The following is a 21,637-nucleotide window of genomic DNA, read 5'->3' as shown; positions in this document are numbered from 1 at the left end:
ACATTCATGACTAGGTTAGATTAATAAAAAGATACTCAGTTCATTCAAACTACCATTAATTGCTTTAAGTTCAAAATCTAGTTCAAGGAATGCTTTGTATTGCGTGTAAAGCCTCACTAGCAGCACCTAAACATGTTAACTTAATCATCAACTGGAGAGGAGTTTCATCAACAGAAATGAGTAAAGTGTTTCAATTCTTCATACCTATTTCACCCATCAATGCTCTAAGAGAGCTAGGAAATAATACTGCATTATTTAAAATTACTCGAATTCCCCAAATTTTTAAATTGCCAAAAAAGTACTTTGGGAAGTACTTGGGAAGACATTGGGAAGATTCAGAGCATCTAAAAAGCAATTTATGCTACACTAACAGTCATTTGATCACAACACAACAAAGATAAATGATAATTTTAAAAAGCAAAGGAAAATAAAGTAAAATTGAAATAAAAAAGAAATTTATATTTTACATACAAAAATATAAAAGAAATATAATAAAATAGAAATTCACATGGAAAATACATAGAAATTACATCATTATTACAGCTTCTTTACAAATAAAGTAAAATACTGAATATTCAATATCTAGGGTAAGTAACTTAAAAAAAAAATCAAAAGGCTTTTGTAACACTGCAACCCTTTGGCTAACTATGTAAATGTGCATAATTAGGATGTATATCTGCTTAGCCCTGAATTAAATTGAACTGTACTGCAGGGAATATCAAACCAGAGCTCAAAATCATTTGAGTTTGAGGTAGTACTGAAGAGACATGGGGAGTCATGTGGTCCTTGGTTTACTGCAGAATGTACCGGGACTACAGAAATCAACCAACAGCTGTTTGTCCTTTCTTCATAATGAGAAGCTGCATTAAAGACACAGCCCAGCTACAAACATGCTCACCAGGCAGGGAAACAGCCAGGAGCCTCCCCTTCTTCAAATCTGCCTTTCCTTTTTGCCACTGTTTTTGTAGATCTTGTTAAAAATAAATTCACTGTAACTGAGTATGCTTTACTGAGATGGACTGAAGTATACAAGGACAAAGGGACATCATCATTCAAACGTACCTTTCAGTCAATCATTCATTTTTGATAGAAAGCTTTTAGGCACTGCATTCAGACCTGGCTACTAGCAAAGGACACATTTTGTAAGACAGGGCTAAACGACACACCCCCAAAATGACTGCCACATACTAATGAAAACTTACCCAATACAACACCCAGCGAAAACTTATCCAACACAACACCCAGTTATGGCTTTCTTTTCTTACAACAAGTAGATGATTCATTGCTAAATAAACAGCAAATACGACGTAGTGACCAACCTGGAGCCTTTCCCCTCCCCTCATCTCTCTTGACACGTAACTTTCTTTTAACTGATAAGATATTATAGCCTGGAAGGAACCTGCACTCTGTACAAAGAGCCATTATTTTCTGAGGAGAAACTGTTAAAAAGTAAGATTTTCTCATAAATACACCAAGGAACTTTATTTCTTCTTAACTAAAGGCTTTTCTTCTCCCTCCCATCCCCCCAATGCCAACTTGCTCACTTTCATTCAGCAACATCAGGAAGAATTTACCAGAAGCAGCAGCAGCAGCAGGATTTGGCTCTGAAACAGCTGGTTTATTTTTCTTCATATTAATAGAGTTTCGCAGTACTAGGGTACATTTCAAGTACTGCAGTGCTGGCAAGGGAACAGACAACTTTTAGTTCTATCTTTTCCAAAACTCTGTTTTATAAAGCCCATGCTGTAAGTTAAAATACAAATGGGTTCTTATTAAATTGAAACTACATGGAGCCCTCACTTCACTCTGTGCAATTCCTGCTGCTCCCATCCCACAGGTAAGTATCAAGCAACTAACAATCAAAATGTACCAGCAGCAAAGAAGGATGGTGGGTCTGCCTGGTGCTCACATCAACAAAAGGGGCTACGTGATACTATCAAGGGGCTCTTTCTGAAAACTGCACCCAGAAACCTAGAGAATATTATCCCAGGCAGACTTAGATATAGACACTGACATATCATAGCCATGAATATACTGGTTTGGGGAGCGTGTTGGAGGGATCCCAGTAGGAGCGCTTGTACAATTTTAGTTCCTCAGTTTTATTTTTCCTGAAAGCTTTTTTCCTTGATGGTTTGAATAAATGTGAATTTTGCTTTCTTCCTGATATTTTGAACCATGTATAAATGCTAGCCAAAGAGGTGTTAAATTACATTGGCATGTACTGTCAGTTTCTGTATTTGAACCAAAGCTATTACACATCAGAGCAAAAGGAAAACTTGCTCAGACTCATCCTAACCTCTGACCTGTCTACAGGACATACGGTAAAGCTCTTGGCACCTTTGGTAGGTAAGCACACTATCACAACTTTTGCGAATTTGAGACTTCCAGCTCTGGGCTGTGAGATCTCAAATCCAGAGCAAACTGGCAAACATTTTTTTTTTATTCTCACCCCCAAGGCCTTTCCCTTCAAAGTACTGATTCTCTCCTGGTACAGTGCTTTTTACACTGAACCTGATCAAGAGGGTCTTCAGGCAGTTCCTTCACTAAGCAGGCTTCCTTCCAACAATACTATTTCTGCTAAGTTGAAAACAACTAAATCCTAAGAACTTTAGACAGAAGGACAGACAGAAGGACAGACAGAAGGACAGACAGAAGGACAGACAGAAGGACAGACAGAAGGACAGACAGAAGAAATATGTTAAAGAAATACATACATAACTACCACTCCTATGATGATAACTGTAATGCTGAACAAGTGAGGTATTTTACATTTAGCTGTTCATCTGCAAAGTCTGCACCTTAGCTCAGGAAATGGCCACGTTCTTTCCACACCCAAACCTCTCACCTCCCTCTCAAACCCTCAGAGTGATCCTAAGGTGTCTGAAGAATATGGGAGGGAGGAAGCAGGAGAAAGAGATCCATTCAGAACTGGGAAGCATTGCAAACACCTCTAAGTGAAAACAGTGACTACGCTTCAGATGAAGAGACAATAGCATTCTCTTACTAGGAGGTAAGCCACGCATGCGGCCAGTAAAGAGACTGTTTTATTAACATGGAATAACAGGAGTTGAACATTAACCAGGCTAAACCAGTACAGTGAATCGAAACCCTTATCCCTGGACAACTTGCAGAAAGGGCCTATTGAGCTTTCCCAAGATTTAATTCCGCCACAGGCATCCCATGGAGAAGAGGCAAATATGCTCAATTCTACACAGCAAGGGAGAAGAGTGAGGGAAAACAGCAGTAAGGAGCAGGCAGCAATACCAGAGGCAGCTGAGTCTCTGTAGTCTGTGCATCCAGGAGGACGATTCTCTTCATTGTTTCTGTGAGTGATTAGACTGAAAGACTAAATTCTCTTTGTTGTTTCTGCGAGTGATTAGACTGGAAGACTAAAGATTAGACAGAGCATAACGCAACTGGAAAAATTAAAGTAAATAAATAGATGGATGCTCTTGTGAATTTTTGCAAATTAATGCAGAGGAAACCTTCATGCCTCACTGAGTGAGGGTCACACACTTTCTCATTTGGAGGCTGAATTCCAGAGGCATCTGTCACCCACTGTGCACACAACACTCACATGCTCCTCAGAGAGCCTCCACAGGCATTGCCTTATTCTGGAACATGCCTGAATAGCACAGTAATAAAAGCACATCATTATACAAGTCCAATTACCTACTACAGCAGCCCACTCCCTGACAAAAGCAGGGAACATTATTGTACAAATGAAGGAAATAAACCGAGGTAACATTTATACTTAGCCCAGGGGGAATTCCAGAAACATAGATTCCTAGAAACCTCAATGTTAATAATAAAATTAATTTCCTTTACACGGCAAGAAAGTAAACAGCACATCATACGTTACTCACCTCTGCAGGAAATGCCCTGGCTATCAATTACTTGTTTGCAGATTCCACAAATTTTGGATTTCTTGAAAGACTTGGTTTTGAAGGTGTGAGACCTTGAAGCTGTTTCTTGAGGCTGGAAGCAAGGAGAATAAATCAGACCTTCCCTCAGCTTTTCAGCCATACTTTTAAGTGAAATAGATAATTTTAATTTAAATGTAACAGTAGTGTGTCAGTAGTATAATAGTAGTATGTCAAAGCGCTCTTGTGCTCTCTCTCATCCTCACTCTTACTCAGTAAAATAAGCTTTCCACTCTCAAGTGTGGGAAGCAACAGAGTGTGAAGAAGAACCTCTCGCATATCAGGACACAGACACTGCAAGACATTTTATATCGTAACTTCAGAATTCACTCTATGACTTATCTTTTAAGAGGAAATACAGAATAATCTCTATGATATGAACCAACATACTTCTGACCTAAGGTCTTATCTACATAAAAACTTGCATTAGTTCAGCTTAAACTCGTTAAAAATAACGTAAAGTAATGCTCTAACACAGTAGCTAATTTAACTCATCTGGTACAGATGACAGCATGGGCTTTTCATTTAATAAATGAAAAGCATCCATGCAAGCTGACTTTGGCACAGATTGCTAACTTTAAAATTGCTTTTGCTTCGTTCCTGCGTAAGAAAAGTACACTAGTTTAAAGTAATGTTATTTCCACAGTGTGTCACAGTAACTGAAATATGTTAAAATATAACGCAATAATGAAATCTCTAATTGGCAACAGAACTGCAAAAGTCAATACCATATATGTGATGGATATTATATGGCTTCTACAACTTAGGAAACATTTAGGTAACACAACAGAGGGGGCTACCAAAAGCCTATGACAGAGTCAGTATCTTCTCTGGAAGGGTATAGGTATAACAACCTTCACTTTCATTGGGAGACTTTTTGGCAGTATCAGTTACCTATTCAAAAACACCAGACTGTGAAAATCCCTAAATGATTCTTCAGGTTCCTCATCTTCATTTCACATTTGTATCTTACGGTCCTCAAATTCAGCACTGCAAACAGGCTTGCATTCAACACTTCAACACCTGCACTGAGCTTTTCAGCACAAGAGTCTAGAAGCAGAAAGTTGTCCCTCCACACGCAGCCAGGCCAGGCCACCGCAGCACCAGGCTTCCACCCATATGTCTGATGAGAAAGTTTCCCAGCATGGTGCAATGCACAAGTCTATGGCAATAAGGTAACATGGGATTTCTTTGTGGCTTTGAGCAATTCAACATGTGGCTCTAGGCAAAATGTTTACTGTCTCCAAAACCGTCTACAACACAGCTGCTCAGCAGGCACAAGAACAGCCATAAAAATCGATGTCACCTTCCAAGTACTGCCTCCACATGGGCCTACCCAAAACTCCAGAGGAGCCCCGAGGAACGCAAATGGCAGCAGCTGACCACTCCGAGCAGACCTGGGTGCTCGGAGGCCATACCCACCAGTGGGGATGCACAGTCAGCCTGATCTTAAGAATAGCTTCAGGAAACATTGTTGGTCTTACCCACAGTGTAAAGCAAAAAATAATTAACATACTTCCATAAACACCATAGTAAAAATTACTTAGGCTGAAGGAATAAAACTCAGGCTGGACTCTCAGGAAAATCTTTCCACCAGTGAAGTGTATTAATCAGCAGAAATTAGTGAGAGAAACAGCAGAATAGCCCACATCCTCAAAAGGTTGAAGCAGGGGATGAAACACTGGAGAAATAAATTTGAATTGTAATTACAATGCTTCATTAGACACTTCGATCACTCACTGTAGAAGCCAAAGTCACAAATTCCCCTGTATCCCCCACTGCTGACACTTGCATCATGTTACTTCAGGTTAAATCAAAAGATGTTGTCAGAATTATGATTCATACAGAATCATAAGAAAAAAAAGAAAAGAAAAAAGAACAAAGAACAGCTTAACTCCAGCGTTATGTAGGAACATACTTGGTGGCAAACAGATCAAATTTATTATTCTCGAAAAATCTCTGTCATGATTGGGTTTTTTGCATTTGAAAATATGGGAGATGTTTTTAAACAGAGGTCTAGGAGGAAGAAGCAGCATCATTACACCCAGGTAACTTCACTAATCTGATGTGAGGAGGTTCTGTGCCATAATGGGTTCAGGCATCGTGCCCAAAGAGCTGAGAGTCCCTCATCTCCACAGCCTCTTCCATGTAAAAAAAATCAGCAACACCATAATCTCTGCTGGTTGCTGCAGTTTCTCTGCTTTGTAGATATATAGACAAAAAACAGAATTCTCATTTTAGATTTTATCCACTATTCTTCTCTACAGAGAAGGGTGAAGTTTACAGGACATGTCTGCGACTCTCTCTGAAAAGGACAGTGTTGCAGAGCTTGCAGTTTTGAAGAAATTCATGGATAAACTTCACAGAAAATTTATTCTGTATCTAAGCCTCCTTCTCCTTATTTCCTACCTCCCAAACACTTCTTTGCAAGCTTGCACTATTCCAAAGCAAGACAACTGTCATGAGAAGTCACTGTTTAGATATTGGAGTTTAGCATAAGTAGGTCTTGACATTAATTGATCGACTGGTCAATCCATCCATTTCATCTGTAATGTAAACATCAAATAAAGTACTTTTCCTCTGTGGCATTTTGGAAATATTCTGCAATGCAGCCTTTGCATCTGAATTTTAAAAATGTGCATTTTTTGTTCTCTGTTGTTCAGTTTAAGTACATTCCACTATGGGCTCTACAAGCAATTCAGTTAAACGGTTCATTTAGGAGATTCAGTAGTCTCAGCTGTTTATACAAGAACTCTGCATAATCTATTGTGAAACCTAGAGGAGCCAAGATCAAGGTTTCTTTGTTGTCACCTGTTTCTTTTGTGGTTCTCCACTAAGGAAGATGCCAAGCAAAAAGAAAGGGGGGGAAAAAAAAAAAAAAGAAAAAAGGGGAAAAAAAAGGAAAGCAACCATGGCAGGCAGCAAGCAATGCTACTTTCATGAGGCTCAAGACTGGAATCTAAACTGCATGTAATTGTTAGGAGCAAAAGCTGGAAGAAAACAGTGCAGAACCACAGGTTACAGACTGAGTTTTTGCCTGAGGAAGAGGCTGTAATTACATCTGGTCTCAATTGCTAGCATTACGAAACTCTCTTTTGTTTACCGCACAAGGAAATATTTTTGGCCATGCTCTGCTCTCTATGGCACACAGAAATCTAGTGAAGCTCTAAGTTTATCCCAGACTTGCATCAATGTAACACAGCAGACTGTGCAGATTTACATGGGCATCCTCAGCTATGATGAATTTCAAACACTCCTCATCAGTGAGCATTTTCATTATGTTGCAACATGTTGATCGTCATCAAATAAAAAATTCACAGCAACTCTGTCAAAGACTTTTGAGACACATAATGTTTTGAGAAGAGAAAAGCAGTTTACACAAAAAACACTCTCCAGATTTCAATTAAGCCAATACAGACTAAAGCACTCAAGATACACAACTTGGTTTTTGGCAATACTGATACAGCAATTCCTCCTTGGCAGAGACTTAACACTGGTTCATTTCACCTATGGAAGAGACATTCACAATGTTATTCCCAAATATAATACTACATCATAACAGTTAATTATTCAATGAAGAACAGAACCGAGCAACGTTTATTTCAGCTCCATGTTTCCAACATGTAAACTGCACCTGTGATAGTGGTTCATTCTTTAAAAAGATAGTCACAGGGCCTAGATCTTTTATCACAGCATCAAGCAAAATTAAATCTGTTTAAATAATCTTCAAGAAAAGTGTATAATTATATTCGCATACATACATGCTCATTAAACAAAAAGAATAATCAAACTTAGCTGATTATTTATTATTTCTACAGAATCGGTTCCCTCCAAAGTCATCCTCGCAGTGACTAAACTATACCTATGAGGAAATACAAGTCTCAACAAAAATCATTAGATTTTTAAAATGAAATCCGTTAATTCCAGATGTTACTCTATGTGAGGGGGCAAAAGCGCCAAAACCTGTTTGTACATTATTTCTCTATCTCCAAAACTTGTAATAATCCATGTTGTATATTCCAGCTACGAGAAAATTATAAACATACATGCAAAGCCCCATAAACTTTCCCTATGTCAGACTCTACTCCTGCTGAATTTTTCAGGGCCCATAAAAACCCTCTTAGCACAGCAGCAAAATCATAAAAAGCAAAGATCTGTTTTGTTCACTTCCCATCCATGGTCATGCAAATATGATCCCTTTTCCCTATCCTCTCTCTAAGTAACTTACCAACCAATACTGAAATTTCCTGGGACTCTCTTTGTGCATTCCTCTACTCTCCAAGGTAGCTTTAAATCCACTGGCTGATATAATGCCTATGACTATTATTTTAAATACATGGAGGGAGGGAGTAGCAGTGTATTAGCAGAATGGGTATTTCACCGCCTTTTATGGGCTATGGAAATGCCCATAGGGGATGTGCAAAAGAAAGTTCAAATAAGGGACGACTGAAAGCAGTCTTCATGAAAAGGCTGAGCCCCAGTTAAAACACCTTTGCAAAACTAAGCCATATATCTATTTCTGGATGAGTTCTCCACAAATAAATCACACAACTAAGGAAAAAACAGCACAGCTAGCTGAGGGGAATGCCAGACAACTCACCCCCTTTCAGCCCTTCCTGTTAAGGTTACTCGTCGTTACTTCTGTCACCTCTCTACTTCCTCTCCTCCCACCTCTTAAACGAAGCCTGCATAGCAAAAGTCTCATGATTTCTGCACAGTTACTTAGAGCTCCCATGGAGAAATCAAAGAATAAAATCCCATCAGGTTACCCAAGTTCCCTGTAACTAGCATTCCTGAAGCAAATGCTGATGAGACAGGACTACCCAGAATACAACAGTTGGTATTACCAATAACACAAAATAGTTTAGAGCTTTTCTCTTCCCTCCCTGTAGCAAACAGCATTTTTAACTTTCCTACTCCCGAACCAGTGTTCCATGTTTGCTGCAGGTTTCATTTCCAGAAAAATATTTAAGAGTGCCTACTGTGCATACAGGCCAAGTAATAGGTCCATCTACCCTCTAAAATGGCTTTTAGAACAACAGAGCTGACCAGAACTTTTTGATAATTATAAAAAGTGGTTAAGTCAAAAGTCTCACTCACACAAGGACAAGATAAATATACAAGGAAGAATTTTCCAGAAATAGCAAACACCGTAACACATGAGATTCTCTGCAGATGTTCCATATGAGAATAATTTCTTGGAAAACATACTCTTGCTTCAAAAGTAGTGCAGTACTTTAGCCAAATGACGTTAACTGAACATATCACACACATTTAAGTACATACATAACTACCACCAATGAATACATAAACTTTGCAGAGCCTGTGCTACATGACAAGAATACAGGATGGTGACAAAAAAATGAAAAACACCAAAGGATTTTTACACAGACTGAAATAAGGCATTACTGGCTGTTTCACTCACATTCAGAGATTATTTCTACAGTGACAGACATAGCACATATATATATTTACACAAACACACACCAAAATGTACACAAATAGCTAGTTATACTACTACCACTACCATTTACTATTACCAAATAACTTTAGAGGGATTGCAAAGACAAGACAGTATTTGTTAAACACTCCATTTACTCCCCATTCATTTAAGGCATTTCAAAGACAGACAGACAAGTAGCACAAGCTAGAGAAGAGAGATATGACTTAGGATCATGCAGCCTGAGCTGCCAATATCCCTCCCAGTGGAGTCTGTTCCTGACTTGTGAGTCAAGTGAGGGAGATGTTGGTGAGGAAAAAAAAGTCTCATTGAACCAGCTGCGTAAAGTTCACATCGAGAGGAAAAAAATCCTACAATTTGGTAGTACAAAACTGCCTTTCTATATGCGCATAAAGGGACAAAGAATAATAGGAAATGACGGAAAAGAGTACTTTTTTCCCCCTCATTTAAAATAGTTGGTGCTATAATTTTAAGCAGCAGAAGCCTTTGTAGTTTTTCAGACAAAAGAAATCAAGGGTCTTCAGAAACTCTGCCTACGTATCAGGGTTTCCAAGCTACACACTTTTCCAAAACAAAACTAAAAAGGAAGTTTCTGTCCAAATGACCTTACAGGACTTTTGTAGATTTAAAGAGAGGTCAGAGACGTGCAAAGCACCTACATTCAAGGTTTACTCAGTGCATCAACAACCAATTGTAGAAAATATGGCTCAAAACATAAGGTATGCCTTACTGGGTCAACACAACGTCCACCTCACCCACCCAAGCACTTCATTGCTGTGTCAGATGGAAACACTATTCAAATAGCGCAAGCTAGCCCTGCCCCTTCTGTGTCCCACTCCCTCCATGCTCCTGCTGTACCAGGGATGCTAGAAGGTCCAACCCTGACCCACCCTCTTAATCTCTCTTAACGGATCTGTTTCCCACTAGTTTTGTCAAACTCTGCTTTGAACATGCTGGTACTGTCTGCTCCATGACCTTCTGCAGCAGCAAGTTCGAGAAGGTCACACTTCCCCTTGTTTAAAGTATCTTCATTTGTTAAAGTAAACTTCCACCAGTTCTGACACTTGTTACTTTCTGCACTGTGGGACTGCATGACTGGTTCTGCCTAGTTCAACCTACCCACCATCTTTATGTTTTTGTAAAACTTTGATCGTATTCCCCCTAAACTTTCTGTTTTCCAAAAGGAGGAGTCCCAGTCTTTTCAGCCGCTTCCTAAAAAGCAGATGTTCCATCCCCTTGACCATTTCAGCCATCCCTTTCTGGACATGCTCTCGTTCTACTACATGCTTTTATACATGCTGGGACCTGATGCATAATGTTTCAAAGTTTCACATTAACAATTGAAAAGAAAAGGGTAACTTGCTCCGCAGGCTGTTCAACTCACACAGCCTAGCACTTGGGTCTCTAGATCTAGATCACCAAGTGACCTGCCCGGAAGGAGCCAAGACTGAACACAACAGCAACTTCGCTGCTCTCTAACAAGAGATAGGACCTACGCCTCATGTATTATTCTTTCATGCCACACACATTTACATTTGTCATTTGTAAACAGTTTACTTGTAGGAGGTCCTTCATCTAGATCATCAATTGCATGTGCTCTTCTCAAAGTTTTAAATTCTTGAGACAAAGTAGTATCAGCTTTCTTTGAAAGATGGTTTCCACAGAATGCAGAGGTAATATTAGCAAGTGAAGTGTCTGGATGTCGTGGTTTAAGCTGGCAGGCAGCCAAATACCACACAGTCGCTTGCTCACTCCCCACTCCCCACTCCCCACTCCCCTCTCCCCTCCCCCCCCCGCAGTGCAACGGGGAGAGAATCAGAAGGGTAAGAGTGAGAAAAACTTGTGGCTTGAGATAAAGACAGTTTAATAGAACAGAAAAGGGAATAAGAATAAGAATGATAATGATAGAATATACAAAATGAGTGATGCGCAATGCAATTGGCTCATCACCCGCGCTGATAGATAACTAAGTAGCGATCGCTACTTCCTGGAACACGCCTACCATTCATATACTGAGCATGACGTCACATCGTATGGAATACGCTGTTGGCCAGCTGGCTAGCTATCCTGGCTGTGCTCCCTCCCAACGCTTGTTTTGTGGTTTTTTTTTTTTTAAGCTGAATGTCCTTGACTAGCAGGGTACTTGGCAACAACTGGAAACATCAGTGTGTTATCAACATTCTTCTCATACTGAATCCAAAACACAGCACTAGGAAGAAATTTAACTCTATCCCAGCCAAAACCAGGACAGTATCCACCTCTTATTCTATACCATTTACGGCATGCCCAGGTCTCACATTTTCTAATACATTCCACCACTATATTTCTTGTATTTATATATATACTTTATATATACACACAGATATTATTCCCTTAGTCTATGGGCCATCCCTCTAAAATGTCCGTTGAGTTCATTTAGTCCATGACTTTGGGCTCCATCTGTCATAACAGTCTTTCAGGGCCAGAGAGATGGTGTGTGGTGTTGGGCTCTTGCATCCTGAAGCCAGTTCTGAATCCATTATTCCTGTGCTCGTCTGGTTCGTACCATCGTTGCACTTTGCTTAGTTTCATCAGAGTTCATTCTTCATTAAACTGGGTGATTTTTACTGCTATACCATTGACAGCAACCACAGAAATAATGATATACAGTATCATATAACAATTGACATCATAAAATTCAGTTCATTGGCTATTTTCACCCAAAATCAAATCCCCTTGAGGTACACATCCAACTTCCCCATCCTTTCACATTACCCACCAAGTGCACCCAGGTCCTTGAGCAAAAGCAATCCCACGAATGGGTTTTCCCTTGCCAGAGGCAGGAGTAAACCAGACTGTCTTCCCCAGCATATTTCTTATATGCACGACAGGGACTTTATCTCCCTCTACAGTACGTAAGGGTTTGGATGGGGCAGGGCCAGCTTGAGTGACAGATCCCCAGGTAGCTTTTCCTAAATGTGTATCCCAATGCTTGAAAGTCCCACCACCCATTGCTCTCAGTGTAGTCTTTAGCAGTCCGTTGTATCGTTCAATTTTTCCGGAGGCTGGTGCATGATACGGGATGTGATATACCCACTCAATGCCATGCTCTTTGGCCCAGGTGTCTATGAGGGTGTTTCGGAAATGAGTCCTGTTGTCTGACTCAATTCTTTCTGGGGTGCCGTGTCGCCATAAGATTTCCTTTTCAAGGCGCAGGATGGTGTTCCAGGCGGTGCCATGGGGCACGGGATATGTTTCCAGCCATCCGGTGGTTGCTTCCACCATGGTGAGCACATAGCGCTTGCCTTGGCAGATTTCTGGGAGTGTGATATAATCAATCTGCCAGGCCTCCCCATATTTATATTTCAACCATCGTCCTCCATACCAAAGAGGCTTTACTCACTTGGCTTGTTTGATTGCAGCACATGTTTCACATTCATGGATAACCTGTGCAATAGTGTCCATGGTTAAGTCCACCCCTCGATCATGAGCCCATCTACAAGTTCCGTCTCTTCCTTGATGGCCTGAAGCGTCATGGGCCCACCGAGCTATAAAAGGTTCACCCTTATGTTGCCAGTCCAGATCCACCCGAGCCACTTCGATCTTAGCAGCCTGGTCTACCTGCTGGTTGTTTTGATGTTCTTCAGTGGCCCGACTCTTGGGTACGTGAGCATCTATGTGACGTACTTTTAATGTCAGGTTCTCTATCCGGGCAGCAATATCTTGCCACAACGCGGCAGCCCAGATGGGTTTACCTCTGCGCTGCCAGTTGTTCTGCTTCCACTGCTGCAACCACCCCCACAGGGCATTTGCCACCATCCATGAGTCAGTATAGAGATAAAGTACTGGCCATTTTTCTCGTTCGGCAATGTCCAAGGCCACCTGGATGGCTTTCACCTCTGCAAACTGACTCGATTTACCTTCTCCTTCAGCAGTTTCTGCAACCTGGCGTATAGGTCTCCACACAGCAGCTGTCCACTTCCGATGCTTTCCCACAAGGCGACAGGACCCATCAGTGAACAGGGCATATTGCTTCTCGTTTTCTGGTAGTTTGTTATATGGTGAGGCCTCTTCAGCACGTGTCACCTCCTCCTCTGGGGATATTCCAAAATCTTTGCCTTCTGGCCAGTTCGTGATCACTTCCAAGAGCCCTGCGCAACCGGGGTTTCCTATTCAGGACCGTTGTGTGATCAGCGCGACCCACTTACTCCGCGTAGCATCAGTTGCATGATGTGTAGAGGGGACGCTCCCTTTGAACATCCAGCCCAGCACCGGCAGTCGGGGTGCCAGGAGGAGCTGTGCTTCAGTCCCAACCACTTCCGAAGCAGCTCGAACCGCTTCATGTGCTGCCAATATCTCCTTCTCAGTTGGAGTGTAGCAGGCCTCGGATCCTCTGTATCCCTGACTCCAGAACCCTAAGGGTCGACCTCGAGTCTCCCCTGGTGCTTTCTGCCAGAGGCTCCAGGACCATTCTCCCCGGCTGCGGTGTAGAGCACATCTTTACACCTTGTCCTGCCCAGACTGGCCCAAGGGCTACTGCCTGAACTATCTCCTGTTTAATTTGTTCAAAGGCTTGTTGTTGCTCAGGGCCCCATTTGAAATCGTTCTTCTTCCGAGTCACTTGATAGAGAGGGCTTACGATCTGACTGTAATTTGGAATATGCATTCTCCAAAAGCCCACAACGCCTAAGAAGGCGTGTGTTTCCTTTTTGCTAGTTGGTGGGGACATAGCTGTTATTTTGTTGATCACATCCATTGGGATATGGCGACGACCATCTTGCCATTTTATTCCTAAAAACTGGATCTCCTGTGCAGGTCCCTTGACCTTACTTTGTTTTATGGCAAAACCCGCGTTCGGAAGGTTTTGGACTATTCTCTCCCCTTTCTCAAAAACTTCTTCTGCTGTGCTGCCCCACACAATGATGTCATCAATGTATTGCAGGTGTTCGGGAGCCTCACCCTGTTCCAGTGCGGTGTGGATCAGTCCATGGCAAATGGCAGGGCTGTGTTTCCACCCCTGGGGCAGTCGGTTCCAGGTGTACTGGACACCCCTCCAAGTGAAAGCAAACTGTGGCCTGTACTCTTGCCACCAAAGGGATTGAGAAGAACGCATTAGCAATGTCAATTGTGGCGTACCACTTGGCCGCCTTTGACTCCAGTTCATATTGAAGTTCTAGCATGTCCGGCACAGCAGCACTCAGTGGCGGCGTGACTTCATTCAGGCCACGGTAGTCTACTGTTAGTCTCCACTCTCCATTGGACTTTCGCGCTGGCCATATGGGACTGTTGAAGGGTGAGCGAGTCTTGCTGATCACTCCTTGGCTCTCCAGTCGATGAGTCAGCTCATGGATGGGAAGCAGGGACTCTCGGTTGGTGTGATATTGCTGCCAGTGCACCGTTGTGATAGCATTCGGCATCTGAGTTCTTTGACCTTTAGCAACCCCACAACAGAAGGGTCCTCCAAGAGACCAGGCAAGGTGGACAGCTGTTTAATTTCCTCCGTCTCCAGGGCAGCTATACCAAAAGCCCACCAGTATCCCTTTGGGTCCTTGAAATACCCTCTCCTGAGGTAGTCTATGCCAGGGATGCTCAGAGCCTCTGGGCCAGTCACAATGGGGTGCTTCTGACACTCATTCCCCGTTAGGCTCACTTCAGCCTCCAATACAGTTAACTCTTGGGATCCCCCTGTCACTCCAATACAAATGGGTTCTGCCCCTTTATAGCTTGATGGCATCAGGGTACACTGTGCACCGGTGTCTACGAGAGCCTCATACTCCTGTGGCTCTGATGTGCCAGGCCATCGAATCCACACAGTCCAGTAAACCTGGTTGTCCCTTTCCCCCACCTGGCTGGACGCAGGGTCCCTCTAGTTCTGGTCATAGTATCCGTTTCTCACTTTTTGCAAACACGAGTTAAGAATTCCTTCGTTACAATCCAAAGTAAGTTCAGCCCTTCTACTCTGGCTGGGGAACTGTTCACTGGAAACTGGACCGTCGTGAGACAGGTTTTTCCTGAAAACTGAAGCAGCATTTTTCCTGGAAGAACCCCCTTGTGTCACTGTTTTTCCTTGCAACTCTCGTACATGTGCCTCTAGGATCAAGGTAGGTTTTCCATCCCACCGCCTCATGTCCTCTCCGTGGTCACGCAGGTAAGACCACAGGGTGCCCCGTGGTGTGTGCCTCCTATATCCTCTCTCGAGCGGAAGAACGCTGATTCCCAATGGCTGAGATACTTCTCTGTACAGGCAGGGAATAGGACCTATCATCTCAAGTTGCTGGACCTTCCAGGACAGTTTCTCCACAGCTGAGACAAGGGAGGAGGAGACACTTTCTTCAAAATCCCAGTGTCTGCTAACCACGTCATCCACCGTTGGTGCTTCCTCCTCTTTCCAGCACAGTACTGCCAACGAACTGGCATACGATGCTGGTGCGCTCCGTACCAATTTCCGCCACAAGGTTCACGTGCACTGGACTTCATCTGGGTCTTTGGGTGTTTGGTCATTGTCCAGGTCACTATAAACCACCTCCAGCATGCCTAATTCTCTCAGGTACTGGATACCTCTCTCCATGGTGGTCCACTTGCCGAGGCGATATATAACATCTTCCTTGAAGGGATATCTTTCCTTCACACCTGACAGCAGTCGCCTCCAGAGGCTGAGGGCCTGTGTCCCTTTTCCAATTGCTTTGTCAATGCCTCCTTCCCTAGCAAGGGATCCCAGCTGTTTGGCTTCCTTCCCCTCTAATTCCCGGCTACTGGCCCCATTATCCCAGCATCGGAGCAGCCAGGTAACAATATGCTCGCCTGGACGACGGCTGAAATCTTTCCGCATATCTCGCAACTCATTCAGGGATAGGAATTGGGTGGTTTCCATCTCATTTATGGGTTCTTCCTCTTCCTCCTGCCCTCCCCATGATGGCCCTGCTCTTCCATCATCCCTTTCTGCAGTGCTCGTCGCAAGGGTTGGAGTAGCCGCAGTGACCGTTGTTTTGTCATCAGATCCGGAGACCTTCTCTCCCCCTTGAGGGTTCTGAATAGTGTTGAACAGGGCTCGGTAGACATGGGTCAGGCCCCAGCACATTGCAGTAATCTGGGTCTCTCTGGAATTGCCAGAGTGACAGCATACATTTTCCAAATATTTTACTAGTTTTTCAGGATTCTGCACTTGTTCAGGGGTGAAGCTCCAAAACACTGTCCTAGGTTCTTGCCCATACTATCCCACGCACCCTGCCACTCATAACTATCCAGCCTCGGGGCAGATCTCTGGGTGGTATTCTTAAATAGTTGTTTAACCTTAAACAAGGCCTGAAACACATTCAGGAGACATAGCAATAGGAACACGCTGGTTTGAACAGCCCAAGGATATTCAAAATCCTCAAGAGCTATTGTAATCAGCCTGGAGGAGAAGCGGAAGGTGAAGGAAGCTGCCTCCCCCATAAATTGGCTCCCCGAGGAGAAGGTGTAAAAAGTGTAATTATTAACAGTTTCCAAAAGATAGCTCCCGAAGAACAGGAATGACGGCAGTGCTGAGTACAGTCTCCTGACCAATAATTTTATCATAACATAAACAGTGTCACACAGTATAGCAAAGCGATGACCTTAATCCATTTCCCGGAGATGATAAACCCCACATAAATACTGATAATCAGCAGTATATATAGCCAGTAAGATGCTACATACCAAAACTCCAAGAACAGATCCAACAACTCTGAGAGCAAATAAACCAACATTGTGACCAGCAACTACTAAACTGATATAATGAATGCTTATAACAAATTTGTTTTAACCCATTTGAGTCAGATGTGTCGTTATCTTAACCTTTCGTGCCCCACGTTGGGCACCAAAAAGGACTGTCGCGGTTTAACCTGGCAGGCAGCCAAATAACACACAGTCGCTCGCTCACTCCCCACTCCCCTCCCCCCTCTCCCCCCCCACAGTGCAATGGGGAGAGAATCGGAAGGGTAAGAGTGAGAAAAACTTGTGGGTTGAGATAAAGGCGGTTTAATAGAACAGAAAAGGGAATAAGAATAAGAATGATGATAATAACAATAATAATGATAGAATATACAAAATGAGTGATGCACAATGCAATTGCTTATCACCCGCGCTGATAGATAACCAAGTAATGATCGCTATTTCCTGGAACACGCCTACCATTCATATACTGAGCATGACGTCACATCGTATGGAATACGCCGTTGGCCAGCTGGGCTAGCTGTCCTGGCTGTGCTCCCTCCCAACGCTTGTTTTGGTTTTTTTTTAAGCTGAATGTCCTTGACTAGCAGGGTACTTAGCAACAACTGAAAACAACTGATAACACATGTTGTGTTATCAACATTCTTCTCATACTGAATCCAAAACACAGCACTAGGAAGAAATTTAACTCTATCCGAGCCGAAACCAGGACACTGGAAAAGACTGATCATCAGATAAATCTCTCTCCCTACTTTAAAGTTTGAGGTTGGCCACCTCAAACTTTAAACAACATACAGGAACTTTTTCATATTTGCTGTTTTCCTAGACAGTTTCAAGTCTCTCCCCTTATGATCTGGCTGAGATTTCAGTCCAGAAAACAATAGGTCCACGCCTGCCTAGAGGTGGGTGACACCCGCCGAAAAAAAACAGCGCCCAAGGGGGTCTGAATGCATGCCCATTAGCAGCCCAGACACTCCTTCCAGAAGGATGCAGACAGAGCAGCACACCTGCCGGAGAAAGGCAAGAAGGCTGCCTTTCTCCCACCAAATCCTCACTGCTCTCCTTCATCCAAATATGCCTAGGAATTGGCCGCCTGTAGACAGCAGTGGTTCATCCCCTCTCCTCCCAGCAGGAACAAATGGGGGCCTGTGGTCACTCCTCACTCATAATGTAAAATAGCAGCAGCTCTCACATTTTTCCATTTCATCAGTTCTTTGCATTTTTGTTTCAACACCTTCATTTCTCCACTGTACATGAATCTGTATTGGTGGAAAAGCAATTAGGAGACAGATGGAAAGACATCTCCATTAAGACAATCGTTACTCCAGACACTGGAAAACTTGTCTTTTTCATCCTCATCTCATTGGCAAACCAACACTTTGTTCTGTGTGGGAAAATACTGTACAAAGGAAACGCCTGAAAGCAGCAAAGGACTATGTGCATCATGAAAGCTCAGTGTTTGTCAATGGCTTTTTTCTTTTTTTGTTAAATGAACTGGCCTTGACATCTCTGAGGCTACAACACTGCTTTTATTACACAAAGATTGGAACTCCCACATATTTAGAGCTGGACATCTGAAGACTAGAATTCACATCTTTAAATAACAGGGGAAAAAAGACAATCAAATCTCTTCCACTGCAGATGAATCCTTGCAGGTACACAAAAACATCGAGCAAAGCACATGCTTCTATGCATATTTCCTCCCTCTGTCTCAATAGTCCCTAATGAACCTGTTTACAAAAGCAGCAAACGCACAAAGGACTGCAGCAATGTACAACCTAACCCTCCTATGACATGATGCGTTTAGTTACGAGGCCAAATACCAAAGAGCTACCAAGAGCTATGTCTCGTAGTAAACAATTTCTGGTGTGGTAAGAAAGAACCAGATATTAAAAAGCAAACAAAACAAATACACCAAAAAAACAATCAGGAAAGTCACCAAAATCTGCAAAGCAAGTGGAGAAAGAGAGAGAATAGAGCAGAAGCAAAAGAAGAGGTAAGACCCAGGCTAGAACAAGAACAGACACAGCAGCTGTGTGTCAACACACTGACCAGGAAAAACAGCTGAGAGGGATGAAGGTGCATGTCAGTAAATCAGTCACTGAGAAATGGAAGAAATATTATTAATACTAACGCAGTGAACAATTTTAGCAATTATAGGCTAATTTTGCTACACAGCTTGAGCTTTCTCTCTTACCCTCACAATCCCGCTTGAGGCAGATGTGCTGCACTAATATATACTCAATTTGGCACTTTAAGTTCATGCTAGTGCTCTCTGGTCAGCACTGCTACCTTTCAGATATATCTTTTCCCCCGCCCTATCCCCCAGAGAAAATCAGTGTCCAGGCTAGATATACACAGAGGTAAGCGCGCTGCAGTTTCACACTTCATATACATGTGCATTTAGCAGTTGCTGTATTAAGGAAGCATGCACGCTGAAAGTGCACGTATCAGGGAAGTATCAGTCATCCGTCAGGATCTGCCTTCTGTAACATCACTATGTAACATCTACTCTAGAAGCAGTAGAAAATAACATGCTTTCCAAGTCTGCAAGAAAATCTAATTAAAAGTGGTTCAGTAGGATGGAAAAATGGCAACCTCAGTTCAGTTTCCTCCTCTCCCCACAGCCATCCTTATTTAACTACTTTATTTCAACCCCGGCTATATCAGTGTGGCTCCTGGGACCTACTGACACAGGCAGTATTAATGACTGCATGAAGTCTACCTGGCCATTGTACTTTGAAAGGTTAGAGTTATACTAAGCAGGGAACGGAGTGCAGACCAGTATCTGTGGCCAGAACATCTTCACTCAACACCTATGCTTCCCACCCCAAAATACGTACTTCAGTTTATTCCCCTAGGCCAGAAGCAATGGTATTCTAAATACTCCTGGTTCAGTATCTAAACAGCTCTAGTTAAATATGCAATCCCATACAGATTACCATCTGCACTAATGATAGTAACTCATATAGAAAACCGCACTCTCTGCGTATGTATGACTGGAATTATGTCCTTCACTATTTCCCGATTTTACAAAGTTACCTTACTTCATATAGTTAAGACTGTTCCAATCAGTAATCTAAAACAATCTCTTTTATATAACAACTTAAAATAGGCACATTTTCTGCACTTCATTAAACCTGAGGATCCAAAATTTTTGGCTTACAAAATTTTGTATTCAGTAATTTAAGAAGTGGGGGAGAATCCAATGTGGAACATAAAAATCTTCATTGTGCACTTTTGGGTAGAACTTCATTTCTTTCATAACATCTAGTTTCACTTTTTTGCTGCTATTTTACTCAAGCTTTGCCATTTTTTTCCATCAAGTTATAATCAATCATTTTCAGGAAACAGAACCAAACTAATATTACACAGATTTCTACTAAAATTTTTTATAGGATAATATAAGTGCCCCTCCAAAAATCAGAAATGTTTACTCAACAATCCTGCTCCAGAATGTAATTTCATTACTTTCATCGGACAGCACACAACTTGTGGTTAGCCATTTATTTTGTGTTTTTCCTGGTGTTCCTGTGTGGTCTTGTCAGGTGAGTCTATGGGAACACAAGCTGATGAAAAACACTTTGTGCATACCTTCTATTTATTTTTCTCTGATATTACAACATCAGTTGTACTGACCACTCTGAACACATCTCTCAGTGTTTATCATGTGATAACAATACACTAAATCAATAAGTCTCAATCATATTCCCCTATTGCTACTAACCACAGATGATATTGATACTGATACGTACAGAGTCCGCACTCACCTGAGCCCTAACAGGCAAATCAGAGGAAACTTAGAGAGAACAAAGGCTAGTACTAGGTAGGTTTGTATTTTTACTGACAAACATGAACCACACATACACAAAAAGGAGGCGGGGGGGGGGGGGGGGGGGGGGAGGGAACCACCAAACCCCAAGCAACAGGGTCAAAACTTCCTCGTTAAAACTATCATTCATAGTACAACAGTATTTTCATGATGCACAACTATTTTAAAAATGCTAAGGCAGAATCAAGGTTAGTCTGATGGCAACAGATACATTGCTCACTGCAGCAAACAGCAAAATAAGGCTCCTCTTCTGATCCTCACACTGCTTCCAGCTCTAACCATCCTTCCCACTCTGGTACCCGAATCATTACTATGGAAAACAGGCTGTTCAGGCTCTGGCAGACATGCCTAGCACAAGATGCAGTCGCACTTTGCCATACAGAAAGAGAAAGCACTTGCCACGTCAGATTCAAGCTTTGCCTTTATTGGAGAGAGGAACTCACAATAAATGTATTAAATTATATAATGTTCAGTTCACATATACGTTCTGATGTTTGGCCTGCAACTCTGGGAATAAGAAAAATGCAACAGCAAAGCATACCATGTTATGGTAAAAGAATGCATCTATAGCAAGCTAGTTATCATAATTATACGTACTTCTGCTGAACTGCAGATTTTTATACCTAAAAAAATTTCAATTAAGTTACCCTTACCTCCACCTTATTGTTGTACATTTTCAAAGTCACTCCAATTACAGCCTCAAGATAGGATAACACCCTTGCCTGCCTGTCCGAATGGTCTCCACCTTTC

General features: G+C 42.3%; 1 protein-coding gene across 1 annotated transcript in view; it reads right to left on the bottom strand.

The window, feature by feature from the left end:
- TNS3 (tensin 3) overlaps positions 1-21,637 on the bottom strand; it is a 256,780-nt gene that overhangs the window by 184,237 nt on the left and 50,906 nt on the right. The window contains exon 3 of the mRNA XM_075142915.1: positions 3,867-3,978. Within this exon, the coding sequence (XP_074999016.1) occupies positions 3,867-3,978 (112 nt within the window). The remainder of the gene's footprint in view (positions 1-3,866; positions 3,979-21,637) is intronic.

The sequence above is a fragment of the Calonectris borealis genome, chromosome 2 (assembly GCF_964195595.1).
Source record: "Calonectris borealis chromosome 2, bCalBor7.hap1.2, whole genome shotgun sequence".
Taxonomy (NCBI): Eukaryota; Metazoa; Chordata; class Aves; order Procellariiformes; family Procellariidae; genus Calonectris; species Calonectris borealis.
The sequence above is the reverse complement of the archived record's forward strand: the minus strand, read 5'-3'. Positions and strand labels throughout refer to the sequence as shown.